General features: G+C 36.2%; 1 protein-coding gene across 2 annotated transcripts in view; it reads right to left on the bottom strand.

The window, feature by feature from the left end:
* The window catches only part of HECTD2 (HECT domain E3 ubiquitin protein ligase 2), a 73,355-nt gene that overhangs the window by 22,677 nt on the left and 34,282 nt on the right, over positions 1 to 16,396 (bottom strand). For both annotated transcript variants that reach the window (XM_074959058.1, XM_074959059.1), the window contains exons 7-12: positions 13,016 to 13,061; positions 11,651 to 11,760; positions 10,480 to 10,628; positions 8,083 to 8,206; positions 3,079 to 3,175; positions 2,407 to 2,514 (exon numbers count right to left, since the gene is read on the bottom strand). In XM_074959058.1, coding sequence (XP_074815159.1) covers positions 2,407 to 2,514; positions 3,079 to 3,175; positions 8,083 to 8,206; positions 10,480 to 10,628; positions 11,651 to 11,760; positions 13,016 to 13,061 — 634 coding nt within the window. The remainder of the gene's footprint in view (positions 1 to 2,406; positions 2,515 to 3,078; positions 3,176 to 8,082; positions 8,207 to 10,479; positions 10,629 to 11,650; positions 11,761 to 13,015; positions 13,062 to 16,396) is intronic.

Genomic DNA, 16,396 nt, shown 5'->3' with positions numbered 1-16,396 from the left:
TGGATAACACAAATGTGCTTATTTTATTTCTACAGCTTTTATTTCGAGTGAAATATGAATCCATAAAGTTACTGAATTCTAATTCATAATTCAAGTTTATATGAAAATAACTGTCTAGACTGGGAGAGTTAGCTAATCATAATTGTTTGGCCGCTCTCCCTCCTGACTCATGAGGTCTCTGTCCAGGCTTGGAAGCCATCTTGGGAGTCAAGGCACCAAACAGCTCTCATCCATGCTCTCTGTGAGTAACTGGGTCCTGGGTATGGCAGCAGTGGGTTAAAAATTTGGGTAAGAAATTGGAAGAAGAAAGCCTAAAGTATTTAATAATCTTGGAGCACGTGTAATTCTGTGGGCAAGTTAATGATAGAAAGGTAAGTGAAGTGTCATTTGAGTCATTAAAATCTACGGAATCATAATTTCAATGGTATCACCTTTTTAACCGATGATGGCAATCAACTTCAAGCATTCCTTCCATTTATAGTAATCTGCAACCTTAAAAATATTAATCCAGGTATGACGTTCTGGGCATTAACCGATAACACATTATTGTCAGTCAAGAGCCTCAACAGAACTTCATGAGGGCTGCCACATTTGACAAGCCTGTGTTAAAGTATAATTTAAAAAAATTATTTTTAAATATTTTCTTTAATGTATAGCTACATAATTGTTCCAGGCTTGTCCTGTTTGGTGCCATAGTGTTTGTTGGAGAAAGGACTTTTGAATGATACCCAACTTGACCCATTTCCGACCACACTGTATCATCAAAATGTCCACCAACTGCAGGACCTGGAGTGGGGGACCCATAAGAACATAAGAATGGCCATATTGGGTCAGACCAAAGGGCCATCCAGCCTAGTATCCTGTCTACCGACAGTGGCCAATGCCAGGTGCCCCAGAGGGAGTGAATCTAACAGGTGATGATTAAGTGATCTCTCTCCTGCCATCCATCTCCACCCTCTGACAAACAGAGGCTAGGGACACCATTCCTTACCCATCCTGGCTAATAGCCATTAATGCACTTAACCTCCATGAATTTATCCAGTTCTCTTTTCTGTTATAGTCCTAGCCTTCACAACCTCCTCAGGCAAGGAGTTCCACAGGTTGACTGTGCGCTGAGTGAAGAAGAACTTCCTTTTATTTGTTTTAAACCTGCTACCCATTAATTTCATTTGGTGGCTCCTAGTTCTTATATTATGGGAACAAATAAATAACTTTTCCTTATTCACTTTCTCCCCACCACTCATGATTTTATATACCTGTATCATATCCCCCCTTAGTCGCCTCTTTTCCAAGCTGAAAAGTCCTAGACTCTTTAATCTCTCCTCATATGGGACCTGTTCCAAACCCCTAATAATTTTAGTTGCCCTTTTCTAATGCCAGTATATCTTTTTTGAGATGGAGGGGACCACATCTGTATGCAGTATTCAAGATGTGGGCGTACTACGGATTTATATAAGGGCAATAAGATATTCTCCGTCTTATTCTCCATCCCTTTTTTAATGATTCCTAACATCCCGTTTGCTTTTTTGACTGCCGCTGCACACTGTGTGGATGTCTTCAGAGAACTATCCACGATGACTCCAAGATCTTTTTCCTGATTAGTTGTAGCTAAATTAGCCCCCATCATATTGTATGTATAGTTGGGGTTATTTTTTCCTGTGTGCATTACTTTACATTTATCCACATTAAATTTCATTTGCCATTTTGTTGCCCAATCACTTAGTTTTGTGAGATCTTTTTGAAGTTCTTCACAGTTTTAACTATCTTGAACAGTTTAGTATCATCTGCAAACTTTGCCACCTCACTGTTTACCCCTTTCTCCAGATCATATATGAATAAGTTGAATAGGACTTTTCCTAGGACTGACCCTTGGGGAACACCACTAGAGGAGAAGTGAGCCCCCTGCCATGCCATTGCAATTATGATTCTGTAGATTTTTACAAATCAAACAACCCCCACCCCTTATCTTGGTAACACTAGCTTGTCCACCACAGAATGAGATTTTACTACACTGTGCTCCTACACTGTAAAACTTGAGGAGAGAAGGTCGTGAAAGAAGAAATCACACAGTATCTAAAGCATTACTTAGAAGAAGTTGGAACTCCTACCTTGGAATATGATACAATATAATCTGATGATTATGCACAGTATTATTAATGGGTTAACTTTACATTAATATTTTTAAAATTTATTTTTAGTTAGCATGTACATACACAAAATGCACATAACTGTGTGTGTAAAGTGGGTAAATGTGCAGGAGACAACGACTGAAAATGTGGTTAGTTTCCTCAGCTACCATTACAAATGTTTTAAATAGATTCACTATAGAAATAAGTCCTATCAGACTGAATTAAAAATGTTACAGATACTTTTCAACAAACATTAATTAATTTCCATTTTCTGTACCTCATCAAGTGAATCACTAACAAGGTGCATCCTTCTCACTTTCAAGTTTAGGAATAACATATTCATGTCAGGTCTCTGCCTGCGAGAGACTTTGTCCACCAGGCTTTGCTATTTGGAATAAAAAAAAAAAAATTTTACATACACAACATTTTTGCTTAAGAAGCCAGATCAGCCCTCAGTACCTAGCACCATTTCCTCTTAACAGCCACTTCTCCCTTATATCCAACACCGTGTCCTGTGACCTGTATATGTACTCTTGTATTCCGATCTATCATTGTTCACATTAGCAGAATAAAACTGACAACTAACAATGCGTTTCAGGGAAATGTGTTCCCCCAAAATTATCTTCCTCATTAATCTGGCTTGCCTGTCACTCATGGGAGTGGTGAAGAAAGATTCATATATTGCAGAAGACTAAAGAACAGCACATTATACTGTAGAAACACATTTATGAAGCTACCACAGCCCTAAGCAAACTAAAACAAGAACACTGTGTAAGCATTCTTCATGGTCATTTGCAGACTAGAAGTTACAGAATGATCTAATTTTTTTTTCTTATGAGGTTAGCCCTAAATTTCAGAGATCGCAACGAATAATTTTACAGAATGTTTAACAGATTAAAATGTATAACATTATTTTTACATGAACATCATTTATCACAAAGTTACTTACCCGTGCCATGCTTATCATCTGTTGTTCTGAGTCCCTTTGAATAATAACTTTTTTTGCTGCTATAGAAATAATGAATGGATACTGACAGAAAGAAAACCTGAATGGCAAAATACACAGGAAGTTAAATAAGGTGTAATTTTTACTAAAGATAATAAAACAAGAATCAATCTTTGTATTACAGTTTAGTAATTTTCCCCTCCGTTAATATTTTTATAAGAGTTATTTGTAAATAACTCTTCTTCTGAAATAGCTATTGTTCTTTCTGCATTGTGTGCACAGATGTTAATTTAATCTTGTGCAAACCATTTTAGTGTTAACTAACAAGGACTTAGCATTCAAAGTATTTGTATATACTTTTTCACAATAGACCTTTAATCTTTATTGTAGCATCTACCATCATCGCACTTTCACGTGACTGAAGAAGAAAGCCAGCCACTATAGTATGCAAACAGTATCTTTGGTATAAATACTAAATTTGAATTGTTAAGCAGAGCTAAAGAATAAAAAAAAACCAACTTAACTTTTAAATGACTTTGATTGCAAAAAAGATGTCTCATGTCTACTATTTTCCAGTCAATTAAAGCACATAATGTAAATACTTGTATTTTATGCTATTTGCTGGGGCCTGATTGACATTTGGAGCTGCAGGTATCCAGCACTTCTGAAAAGATCAGGCCATTAGTAACATTATTTTTCAATCAATCAGTATTAAGAACGATAAACACTCAAGAATCCCAAAAGTGACAAACACCTATGGTTCTTTTGTTAGTTTTCTTTGTTAAATTTAAGCTCTCATGAAAGTGAGGGTATAGACAGCACTACCTTGAGCAAAGAACAGAGCATGTAGATGCTGTCCAAGCTTCCTCATGTGGCTCTGCTAGTATTCAGTCATGACATGCAGTAAAGTTACTTGTCTCCTTAGCCTATTCTCTGACAACTGTGTAGAACATTATCCATATCATAAAGCTACTACAGTGAAGTATGACACTCCCTCCCAATACAAAATTTGCCTTGGAACTTGTGCAGGAATTTGGACTTTGGGCCCCCAACATGCAAGGATAGTGTATTAGTCCACTGTACTATCTGTCAAAAAACCAGTGTCATCTTTCATATAATACCTAAAGTTTCTTTCATCCTTCACCTTTAACAACATTATATGGGCCACAAGCCAACAGTTAGTATTCTTAGTCAACAGAGACATCATTCACTAAAGAATACAGCAGAAACATTGATTCACCATGTAAACTAAAAATGAACTTATTAAATATTCTACACCACTCATTAAAATCAATTTGAAACTAACTCTAAGACTGATGAAGTGGTCCACATGTCCTGTTACAATACAAAAATTTACAGCTACATTAACAACAGAAAAAAAAATAAGAAGTGTATGTGAACTGCATCAGCATTTCTATCAAGAATTTTTATAAAACCTAACATAAAAGATTACTTACCAATAACTTTAAGTTGAGTGTATTTCTTTTGTTCACATTTATGGGATGTGTGGCCTGATAAAGCTGAGTTTCGGGAACTTTCTGGAAAACACTCCACTGTTGCTCTGAACATTGAGACTCAAGCCTATACAAAGGATTATGGAGCCCACAACCACCAAGTGAACTCCATAATCCCACAAGAACAAAGTTGTGAAGAAGAGAGAAAGGTGGGAGCAGAGTGTGAATACGTAGAGGCAACCCTCCTAAAGAACTACATTTGCTGGTGAATAATCATTTTTTTTTCCCCAAGGTTTGCCTCTGTATATTCCTGATCATGAGGTATAAAACAGGATGATGAGAAGTGCTCTCATATCGTCCTTGTTTTGAGAATTTAACGGGCAGCTAACTAGTACTGCATTGGCTTCATTCACAGGCAGGGACCACTAGGTCCTGTGACATAGGTGCAGGAGGCCACGAGACTTAACCACGTTAGAAAGAAACTCACTGACATTTGATAACTATTCTTTAATGGAATAGTAGCTTAGAAAACATCCTGAAATCTCTCTTCGGGATAAAAAATGGCCAGGATTGCACCAATATAAGAAGATATCTTTTGAGTAGGTATCAGAGAAATGAAGCAATACCCATGTCACTTTCAGGAATTCTTCTAAGGTTTGTGGTATACAAATGCAAACCAGCCAGTTCTCCAAGTACAGGTACATTGGAATACCTTAATATCAGAAGTATGGTACAAGCACAGCCGAACAACTGGTAAATCAGAAAACAGTAATGTCTGTTGCCTGCACTTAAATATTTGTGTTGTTAAGTCTGAATGAGATATGTAAGCACCTTTTAAAAAAGTTGATAGCCTTGTACAGGCTTCATAGAGAAAAGATAAGAATGATGGAAGCAAATATCAGCATTTGTAATTTGAATTTCTTCATTAACTCTTAATTTTTTTAGCCTTCATATCATCATGGATCTATCCTGATTTTTTTACATGAGAAATGATCTTGAATAGACAGAACATCCCCTTTGTGCTGATCAGGCACCTTCCTTCTGTAGTTTCAAACTTTACAGAGAATTCTCCTCTGCTCTGAATAGTATTTAGTGAGAAGAAACCCTTGTAAGCATATGGGAAGAGAGACTGGGTTGCCCCATGGAATTAGATTGTGTGGCCCAACCAAACTTTAACCACCAATGATCCATGGTAATTTCACTCCCCATTGCAAGGAAATGGACCAAATGGTCCCCAACCGCCAAAGATGACTACAAATTAATGAATGGCACAGGTTTCTCAGGCAATTTGTTAAATATGTTGCTTAGTGGATGCAGAAGCCACGTGAACATCAGTAGTCAAAACTGACCTATTTTTTTCCACCCCCAAGCCAGGCAGATCATAACAGATATAAGCTGAAGGGAGGAGAAACAGTCAGAGTTACTGGAGCTGGTTGTGGTCGCAAGAATGGTGAAGACTACACACACAAAAAACACAGTTTGAAACTGGTATGCTTGTCCAGATTGGCTACAGTGCTCTGTTCTGAGGCCCCACTGGGGATTTAGACTATGTAATACTGCAGAAACAAGGGAAAAAACAAGGGAAAAACCCCAAAGTAAAAAAAGAATTAAAATTATACCAAGAGTGATATAGCTGGACTAAACTACACTATGGCCAAAAGCCAAACAAAACATGTCTGGCTATAGACAATAGGTCCCAATGTCTACAGCTAGCCAAGAAAAGGAAAGAACTGAGGTGGGGTGAAGGCCAAATAGCCCTACTAAAAGCTTGGTTCTGAATTTCGGAGCCAGAAGGAGGCACTCCTGTGAACCCAAATGGCATTGTTTCCTAGGAAGTTCCTGAAGCTCAGCAGTTCTGGGACATACATGTGAATTTGCAGCTGAAATTCTGTAGTTTTCTGAAGATATTTGTACGACAAGATTCCGTGATACCAGAAGTCTGTAAAATGCTTTTATATTTCCAAATCCAAATATCAGGCATCACACTGAAGCCTGATCTAAAATACCTGTAATGGTGCGAACAAATTCTGCCCTTAAGGTTTTCTTCAACTCCTACTAAAGTCAATACAAATAGCACATATATAAACACAAGGCCGCATTTGTTTTTAGTATCTTTAACTTACTGAGAACATTTCAGTGTACTTTGAAAATAAAAAGTAAAATAAAGATAGATGTAATTAGTCTCTCATGATTCAAGACATCAAGATCCCTTCAGAAATCCTTAATGAGATGATATATTGTCTAATCTGATCCAAAATTTTCATTTTGTAAAAACAAGCTTTTGTGAAATCAATGAAAAAAGTTTTCATTAAAGATTTTTTTAAATTCAAAGGAAAGTTTTAATAAATATTCCTCTTCTGTTTTTGTAACCCAAATATTGTGCTGTCTCATGAGAATCTAAAGTCTTAATTTCACTGTACAAGCTGAGCAAAATGCAAAAAATAAAACAGCCTAACAGTGAAAAATAAACTGAATTTTACATTTTCTTCCACTTTAATAACCTGAAGTATTACTTAGAACAGGAGACTTGTTGCCAAAAATGACAGTTAAAGACCCTAAGCCTGCAAAGGCTTACTCACGTTTATCTTTATGCACTGAAAATAGTCCTATTGATCTCAGTGAAATTGATCACAGTCTGTAAAGTTAAGCATGTGTTTAAGTCTTGGCAGGATCAGAGCCAAATTCTGGAAGGATACATATAGTATATGAATGTCTGATATGTTTTATATATAAAATGGTTAATGCCACTTGATATTAATAGGTGTCTCTCTTATTGTGTGGCAGACAAAAATAATTTGTATCATGATAAAAATAATTCATATTAAAAAATTTGTCCAGTAGAACCTCAGAGTTACTACGTACACCAGAGTTACGAACTGACCAGTCAACCAAACACCTCATTTGGAACCTGAAGTACACAATCAGGCGGCAGCAGAGACCAAAAAAAAGCATATACAGTACAGCACTGTGTTAAATGTAAACTACTAAAACATTAAAGGGAAAGTTTAAAAAAAGATTTGACAAGGTAAGGAAACTGTTTCTGTGCTTATTTTATTTAAATTAAGATAGTTAAAAGCAGCATTTTCTTCTGCATAGTAAAGTTTCAGAGCTGTATTAAGTCAATGTTCAGCTGTAAACTTTTGAAAGAATAATCATAATGTTTTGTTCAGAGTTATGAACATTTCAGAGTTACGAACAACCTCCATTCCTGAGGTGTCTGAAATTCTGAGGTTCTACTGTAATTAGATTTCACTAGCTGCCTTTTGTACTGTCAATATTAGCAAACAATGAACTTATATTATTGTCTACAATTTTTACCTTTTATCTGATTTAAATCAAAGTGTGAAATCCTGGCCCCACTGAAGTCCATGGCAAAACTTCCAATGCCTTCAGTGGGGTCAGGATTTTACTGAAACTGTCAAAACTATCTATTTGAAAAAGACATGGTGCTGAACTTTAAAATAAATACACAAACCTATAACGAACAACAAAAAAACAATCTATTTTTATTCATTGTTAGACAAAACCTGACTCTTGCCAGTTTCTCTTTTACCTGTGAGAGTTTCCATAACACTGCCAGTTATGATACTCTTCCATGAGATCAATATGATCCAAAGTAGAATTATAAAAATCCATATATGGAATAATAGCAGGATTAGCTAGGCTATTTGCAGCATCTACAAAGAAAACATACAGAATCACTATTAGGAACTCTTTCAAACTACTGTTCCAATGAGGCACACCAATTTTCAAGCTGTGTGAATGTCAGGGCACTTAGAAAAATCAGCTGTTATACAGCCATCTCTTTTGAACCTTACCTATAGCATTGCTATCACTCTACTAAAATAAATATTGTCATGCTGGCACACTAATACTTAATGAGAATACTTTACAAACCATTATAATCAAAGAGAAACTAGACAAACAAGTGCTAATCTCAAGATAATTTTAAAAATATTTTTATTTTGCAGTTTGAATGTTAAAAAATAATAAGTCTAGGGACTCAAATTGCTTTTTTTTGCTATCTCAAACATGTCTCTGACATATGGAAATTTGACATGCAATTGATATGTATCATTTAATTTACTTTTTTGGTATTTTATGAAGAACCAACAGATTTTGTCATTGAAATTAAAGTACCAGCTAATACTTATAATCAGTGACTTGAAACAGGGACCAAAATTCCAAGGTAATTTTTTTCTGCTTCCATTTTTTCCAAATATATTGTAAGATTTTAAGGAAAAAAACCCAACCTTGAAATTCCAATGGAAATCTAAAAAGTATTTTACTCATCAGCAATAGAAGACTGCTTTCCTGAAAAAATATCTTAGTTTGACTGTACCTCAATATAAGGGTGAAATCTTGCCCCATAAAAGAGTAATAAAACTCCTATAGACTTCAGCGGGGCCAGGATTTCACCAAAGAGTAGAAAGAAAAGGCGTACTAGTGGCACCTTAGGTTAATCTCTAAGGTGCCACTAGTACTTCTTTTCTTTTTGCGAATACAGACCAACACGGCTGCTACTCTGAAACCAAAGAATAGTCTACTCATATAAGCCATAAATAAAGAGTAAAGTATAGTCACCAGACCAATGGACACCTTTGATTAAGGAATCAATTGATTCCTTATCTTATTTTTCAAGACCCTGAAGTCTTAATTTATCTAGATATTTCAAACACATCTATTGACATAATATGTTTTTACGTTACACGTATAAGTTCAATGCAGTCTTAGTAAAGGGAAAAAAGGCATGGATGCACTCCAGGCCCTACCTATTTCCTTTCAGAGTTCCAATTCTCTATCACCTTGTCTAAGCTTCATAGTGAAATAATTAGATACTAAATGAGAACAAGATTTAGCCAACTTGTCATTACTTGGGGATCTGATCTTTAATCAACTGTTGTCTTGATGTAAAAAGAGGGCCCACACTGTAGACTTGAAACCACTCCCCATAACTGACCCAATATTCATGGCAAATGACGACTCCTTTCAACAAGCCCAAATTTATGAGTCGCAATGCATTTATTGCGATCAGTCAAGCAATACATTGGATTAGCAATTCCAAATTTAATACTAAGGTTTGTAAATATCTGTTCACTCCACAATAAAAAACGTGTATAAAGTACTGTACTATAACGAGATCTGACTTTCACTGGATGTGAAATAAACTGAACGGTGCATGTTGGAAATTTTTAAGATCTGCTAATCCACATGCATGTTTGCTAACAGGCTTGTGCCAGTGGGATTGGTGGATTTATATGTCAGCAATTTGCCGCAAATATCAGTGAAACTGGTATGGGCTATCTATGAGACTGAGAGTATCTCACATTCATTTGATCTATTTTCTTTTAAGGGGAAACAGGCTAAATGCTGACCATTCAATTTGATTTGTGTTCAGATTACCTATATCTTTTTATATGTATTTATGTGGTAAAAATATATGTATCCTTACTACAACATTACAGTCTTATTCAGTTGCTGGAGAAACCTTTTGTATAATCATTTGATATCAATATATTCCTATCTGCACCTGTGAGTTTTGACTAAAACTTAATTGGTCACAATTTTGTGAGAGAAAATCTCATCCCCTGAAGTGCAAGATAAGAATGCACCTTCTCCCTAAATATACATACAGGATTAGGAAAGAAGTGATAGTTATGTAGACTAGATCACTTCTGCAGGGAAAATCTTGCTTTTGGGTAAAGTTTAAAGGCATTCTTCTAGGATAATGGAAAAAGCATTTGGTAGGTGTAGACAGGGCTGCATTCTTCTCAGTATGCAGTGGTAAAAACTGAAGTGCTGTGGGAACATCATGGTCTGTTGATGAGACTGACTGAGGAATCTATTTTGTCAGTTACCATTTTATATCTCTATGGTAAAAAGAAAAAGCCCATATATCCTAACAGAATTATGAACTAAGAATAATCAATTTTAATGAGAAAAAACTTACTGAATAAAGCCAAGACTTTGGTTGCTGATGGAATCCACCAGGTACATTTTATCATGGGTGGGAATTCTTCAGGTTTTGCAGGGAACAGACGTAAAGAAATAAATTGCAGCAACCTGTCTACTAACTGCTTAAACCTTCTCTGCGAAATCCTAGAAGAAACACACTGAAGTTACTCTTATGCTAGTACTGCCCCCACTGAAGCCCACTATAATAAATTACCACATAATGGACAAAATTCCAAATAAAGTTTATTGACATCTGCTTATTGTTTATTGACTTCTAAACATTGACATGTGGCAATATTTTTCTTTAAAGGATATAGCAATTCTACTGGATGCATCAGGCGTACTCTAGATATGCTTTAGTCTCTACATCTTTTTCAGATTACTGTATCAAAAGTTACATCTTTCCTTTGGCTCTTTATTAAAGTGGTAAATAGAAAGTTAATCCTGACAGCTTTTTGGAATTTTCTATTTAGAGATATTTTGCTTCATTGAACAGAGACACTGAAAAGAACGTCATGCATTCTTGAGTATAGATTAAGTATTCTACAAACACTTTTTATGTTGTACAATACATCTCTTACTATATACATGGAAGCTAAGTGCAAAATCTTTTTAAAAGATAAAAAGTTCAAATTTTTAGTAATGTTTGGCTTTTCTATCCTGGCTGTAACAGTGAAAAACGTCAGTCTTCATGTTACCTTCTTAACCAAGAGAACAATCACCCTTTTCAAACAGTGAGCCAAACCAAATTATAGCTATTAGAGTTTTTGGTAAACTAAGACACATTTCCGCTTGAGAGGGAAATTTTTACCTCCTCATGGAAAAGCTGCCCCCAAACCTAGCAGATAACCTGCAAGGCCAGGCTCATTCAGACAGAATCCCTGTATCCAGATGAGGCTACAGCCCCTAGTGGTCCCTACTAGCACAGCTCCAACAGGGCTACGCTTCCACCAATGGGATCTGTGCAAAAGTTAACATAGCCTTGTAACTTCCATGAGTATAGGAGAACTATGTATGTACCTCATAATCTGCTCCTTCCATGTATGTTTAAAAAAAATAAAAAACTTTTCAGTTAATATAATTAATATAGTATAACTGTCAGAATACAAAAATGAAAGTACATTAAAAATTGTGATCCTTTATGATGGAAAGTATTTTTTTTTTACTTTTTAAACCAGTGAGCTAGGAAATGATGGTCAGCTTCTGCCAAGGTTGCTATCTGTCTTAGCAAGTGAGCATAGATGACATAAGTAGATGTGTTACTAAACTGAGGATTCTGCAAAAGATATTAAAAACATGTTGTTAGTACCAAAATTGTATAAAGAAAAAAGCCATTACACTTTTCCAACCAATACAATCATGGATGAAAATATCATTCTGAAAATTGCTGTGATAGAGTCAAGATTATAAAATAGATATTTTTTATTTACAACTTCTGTTCAAAGTCAAAAGATATGTACAACTTCAATATAGCAACAGAAAACATTTAAAATGCTCTTACATTTTAAACAGAAAGCAGAGGTTTGTTTATTTAATGAAGACTTCGCTATAAGTGAACATCAATTAAAACATGTTGGATAAGCTTATGGAAGTTTTAATATTCTTACGGCTGTGGTTAGCATTGACCTTACAGCTCAATATTATATACAACTATATTTCTCCACATAGATTCTAATGATTGACATCTTCCAGGATTAGAGCATTAGTCTTAATTTCTATCATCACCCCTGCACTGGACTGATCACATTTCCACTATCACAGCAGGTTATATTTCACACAATTCACAGTTGCTTCCCCTCCCTGGTGTACTGAAAAACTTTTCTCCTACATGAATTAGATTCCCAGCTGATTTTATCCCCAAATACTGGTGAACTGCTCTCTTGTGTACAAAACACATCCACAAGCCTCATCTACGTTAGTAAAATTTGGACATATAATTCACCACTGGTGCAACTCCACTAGTAGCAGCAACAGTCAAATGCTAGTATAAATAAGACTCAGGCATTCTTACCTCTGTATCTGATGTATTTATCGATACTATTTGTATGTTTCGTGCAACATTACAGCCTTATTTAATTGTTGAAACAAAACTGCTCAAAATATGCAGAATGTAGCCTGTTGGGAAAGTGGGCACAAGGGCAGATCAATGCAGGAGAGCAGGGGATGGGGAGAAAATAAAAATAACCCACTTTGCTCTCTCATCCTGCAAGATGGCAGTTTCCAAGCAGTAAATTTGTATTGTTTTTTGCATGTTAATTAGAAAGAAAGCAAGCCTCTATGTTTCATATCAATTTTAAATTTTAAAAGAAAAAACCCACAGCAGTAGACTTTTCTGTAAGGTAGCTGTAAATATTTCAGAACATAGTTTCCATATACAAGAAAATTAAATATAAATCCATTTAATGTAAAGCCGCTCAACTTATATTTTTTAATTTACAGTACACTTTAGTTACACTTTGATTGCATACAGGATTGTACATCATGCATTAAACAGATTATGTGTTTTACTAAAAAGCTTTTATTTTTCTTACCTGTAGAAGTATACAGTATGCTCTAAGATCATCTTTTGTTCGCAGCCTAAGAACAAACAGATTTATACCAAAATCATATGTAAGTATAAAAAAAATTAACAGTCAATGAAAACATGTATCTAACTTCTCAGTTTTGCTTCTCCAGAGATACCATATCTGTTGATCTTTTACAATCTATACATACTCTGGGTCTCTTTCACTGATCAGTTAGGAGAAGCAAAAGTAGTCTATCATTGTAAACCAGAGGCTGAGGAACCCACCATCCACCTACTTTCTGCCATAAAGAGTTCTTTCAAAGTTATTATAAGCAAGAAGCATGTTACTGTAAATAACTATGTACACAGGGAAAATGTCTTCTAAAAGGATCTCAGTATGATCCTGAAGAACCCTTTGAAGATACACCAAGTTGATTGACCCTATGTATTCCTGAAACAATATAAAGAAGGATCAGCAGACATGCCCAGGTAAGAGAAATTGACAAGAAAGAACATTTCTCTTATTAGAGAGACTTGTCCATTGATCCTTTGCATAGAAAGCATAGCCAGAAGTGAAAAGTAGACAGGCAGGGAAGAACAAGGTTAAGCCAGAAACACTGGAAAGCATAGAAAAAAATTGCTGAAGCACCACTTCACTGAATACCCTCCTATGAAACACTGTACGACAAGATACCCAGAACTCCTTTTTGGAAGCAAATGGTTGCTTTATACATTTCCTTGATTGATGTTTAAGATTTCTCTGCCCATGAAAATGAAGCTGATTCAGAGGAGTGTGTCCACAGTCCCTCCAAGGAGAGACCTTTGGCCTGCAATGTTTTACTAACAAAGCATTTGATTCAAGAAGAGACTTTGTCCTGTTTGGATTTTCTGACTCCTATGTTGAAGACTAATAAAAAAGACAAAAACTTGACCATCAATACTGCTCTGTTCTCTTAAGATAAATCTTGAGAACAAACCAAAAATCTGAGATATATCAGTTTTCTTTTTGGGGCCATTTTAGATTAGGGTAAAATAACAGGACACTAAGACATGAGATACACTTCTAAGTCTGAAATCCTGGGGGTTACTTTGTTCCCTATGGAATATGCTGAAATGAGTCTCAACTAATATGACTTTTGATAATGATACACTCTGAGGAAGTGTTAGCCATGAGGTAAATCCCACAAGGTAAGTCCATGTAAGAGTCTGGAAGTAGAAGTCTCTGATGAATCCCTCTCATGAGAGCAGAAAGCAGGAATCATTCTTAAATGTCCTTGGTATTACAAGTATAATCAAACTGCCCACTTGTTTCTGATATAGGAAATGTTGCAGAAATCCTGGTGTGCTTTTTGTAATCATTGGCTTTCATAGTTTAGAAAAACTGAATTCATTCTTGTAGCTACTGTTGGAGATGTGTGAAAAGACAGCCTACAATTTCTGAATGGTCTATATTTCTTGGGTCAATTGTCCTGAAGGGATTTTAATCATGACCTTGTTGAGAGCTTCACCAAATGGTCCTCCTCCATGGAAAGGTGTCAAAGGGTTACCAGTTGCTTTGGTGGTTAGCTTTCCATAAAACACAGCTATGTTTGTTTCCTGACAATGATGGTTGGGATCAGTGATCCTGTGGAGAATCAAACTGAGCGAATGGTGGCATCTACTATGAAAGAAGAGATAAGAAGTCTTCAAGATGGCCTGCATTATTTTGTGTTTGAAGGCCGTAGCTTTTCAAGGATGGAATTTTCAAAAGCTCTCAGCATTGGCTTACTTCTGCTTCCATTTAGGTCAATGATAAAACTCCCACTGGATTTAATGGGACAAGAGGAGGTCAATGTTGAGCACTTTTGAAAAACCCACCCTAAGTTTCCTGAACTATAATACAGATGCTCCAGCAAAGTAGATGACAGAGACAGAGGGCTGGAAAAATAATACTAAGGCCTGAATTTCCTTGGAATGGTGCTTTGACCTTCCTGTCCAACATAGTGCTTAAGAAAGAAATCTTTCTCAATGAAGAAGATTGTTTCCTTTATCATGCCTGTCAAAACAGCATCACTCTTGGGCACTGTAGACAGTTCCTTTCTTTGCAGCTTATTCAAAAGTTATTGATCTGCTAGTTTAGGCAATTGCTTTTTCATGGCTGCTCCCATTCTGAGTTTACTGTTCCTTAAGCAATCATTTCAAAGGAAAGTCCATGTGGTAGCAGGAAAATATATGACCACCTAGGCTTTAACTGATTCTTTCTTGCCTTCTTTTGGTGAGGACTCAAGAGCCAAAATAATCCTTTTAGTCATACTTTTAGTCATACTACTGCAGTATTCCATGGGGTAAAAAGTCTTTCTTGGGAGCTTAGTTAAGATTTTAAAGAATAGATTCAGACAGTTGTTCTTTGAGGAAAGAGAGCGAAAGGAAGTGGTTGAGTTGGAGGAGGAATCAAGTAGCACTTCCAAAGCTCCTAAATTTTTCTTGTATTTCTTTAATCTTGGATCTTAAGATCCAATCATGGATCTTGTGTCCACAACAGAAAGAGTCTACAGATTCAGAAGGAGAGAGGAGGAGGAATAAGCTCTTTTAGTGCTCATTGCATATAGGATCCATTGCTCTCCATTAAATAATTGAATGAGAGACACCTTTGGGAAGACCCTTACCAAATTCTGGCAAATACTTTCTGAGTGAGGGAGACCCTTACCAAATTCTGGCAAATACTTTCTGAGTGAGGGAGACCTTGTGCAACAGGAACAATGTCAGCCAGCTAGCTATCTTAGCATCTTTTCTCTTTTCTATATTTGTACAGCACCCAACACAAAGGACCCAAATACTAGTTAATATAAATATTTATTAAAAATCATCCCCACATCTTAGAGGTGGGGGGAATCTTATGGAATGGGAGACGCATGGGGAGCTGGGAATAGTGTAAGAAAAAAGAGGGGTAACTCCTTTTCCATCTTAGAGGAGCATGGATGCTCTCATCGCCCTTCATGGTAGAGGATTTACCTACCTGCCTTTTTGAGCTTTGTGACAGGTGTATCAGTGTGGTTTTGCTACTTCTTGCTGTTCATTTACTTTCTTGCTGCTGTTACTGTCACTGCTGAGACTTGCCTCCCTCACTGAATTTTTTGTGTGCCTCTTCAGGCTCTTCTGTTTTAAGCTATTACTGTTTGCTGAGCCACTTTGGCGGGAATTGGGAAGTAGCTTATCCATCACATTCCCCTCTATCCAGCAGAGATTTATCAACCAAAAGAAGCAGTAATGACCAAGAGTGGAGTGGGGAAAAGAATTCTGTGTCTGGAACACCATTGTTCACCATTGTAAGCCACTAACTTAAGTGTTGCCCTGTCAATCGAAGAGCAATTTGCATTGTGGAGAGGCAGCAGAGAGAAGAGATTCTGAAAGCAAAAAGCTGAAAAGA

This window comes from Natator depressus, chromosome 7, assembly GCF_965152275.1.
Source record: "Natator depressus isolate rNatDep1 chromosome 7, rNatDep2.hap1, whole genome shotgun sequence".
Lineage (NCBI taxonomy): Eukaryota > Metazoa > Chordata > Testudines > Cheloniidae > Natator > Natator depressus.
The sequence above is the reverse complement of the archived record's forward strand: the minus strand, read 5'-3'. Positions and strand labels throughout refer to the sequence as shown.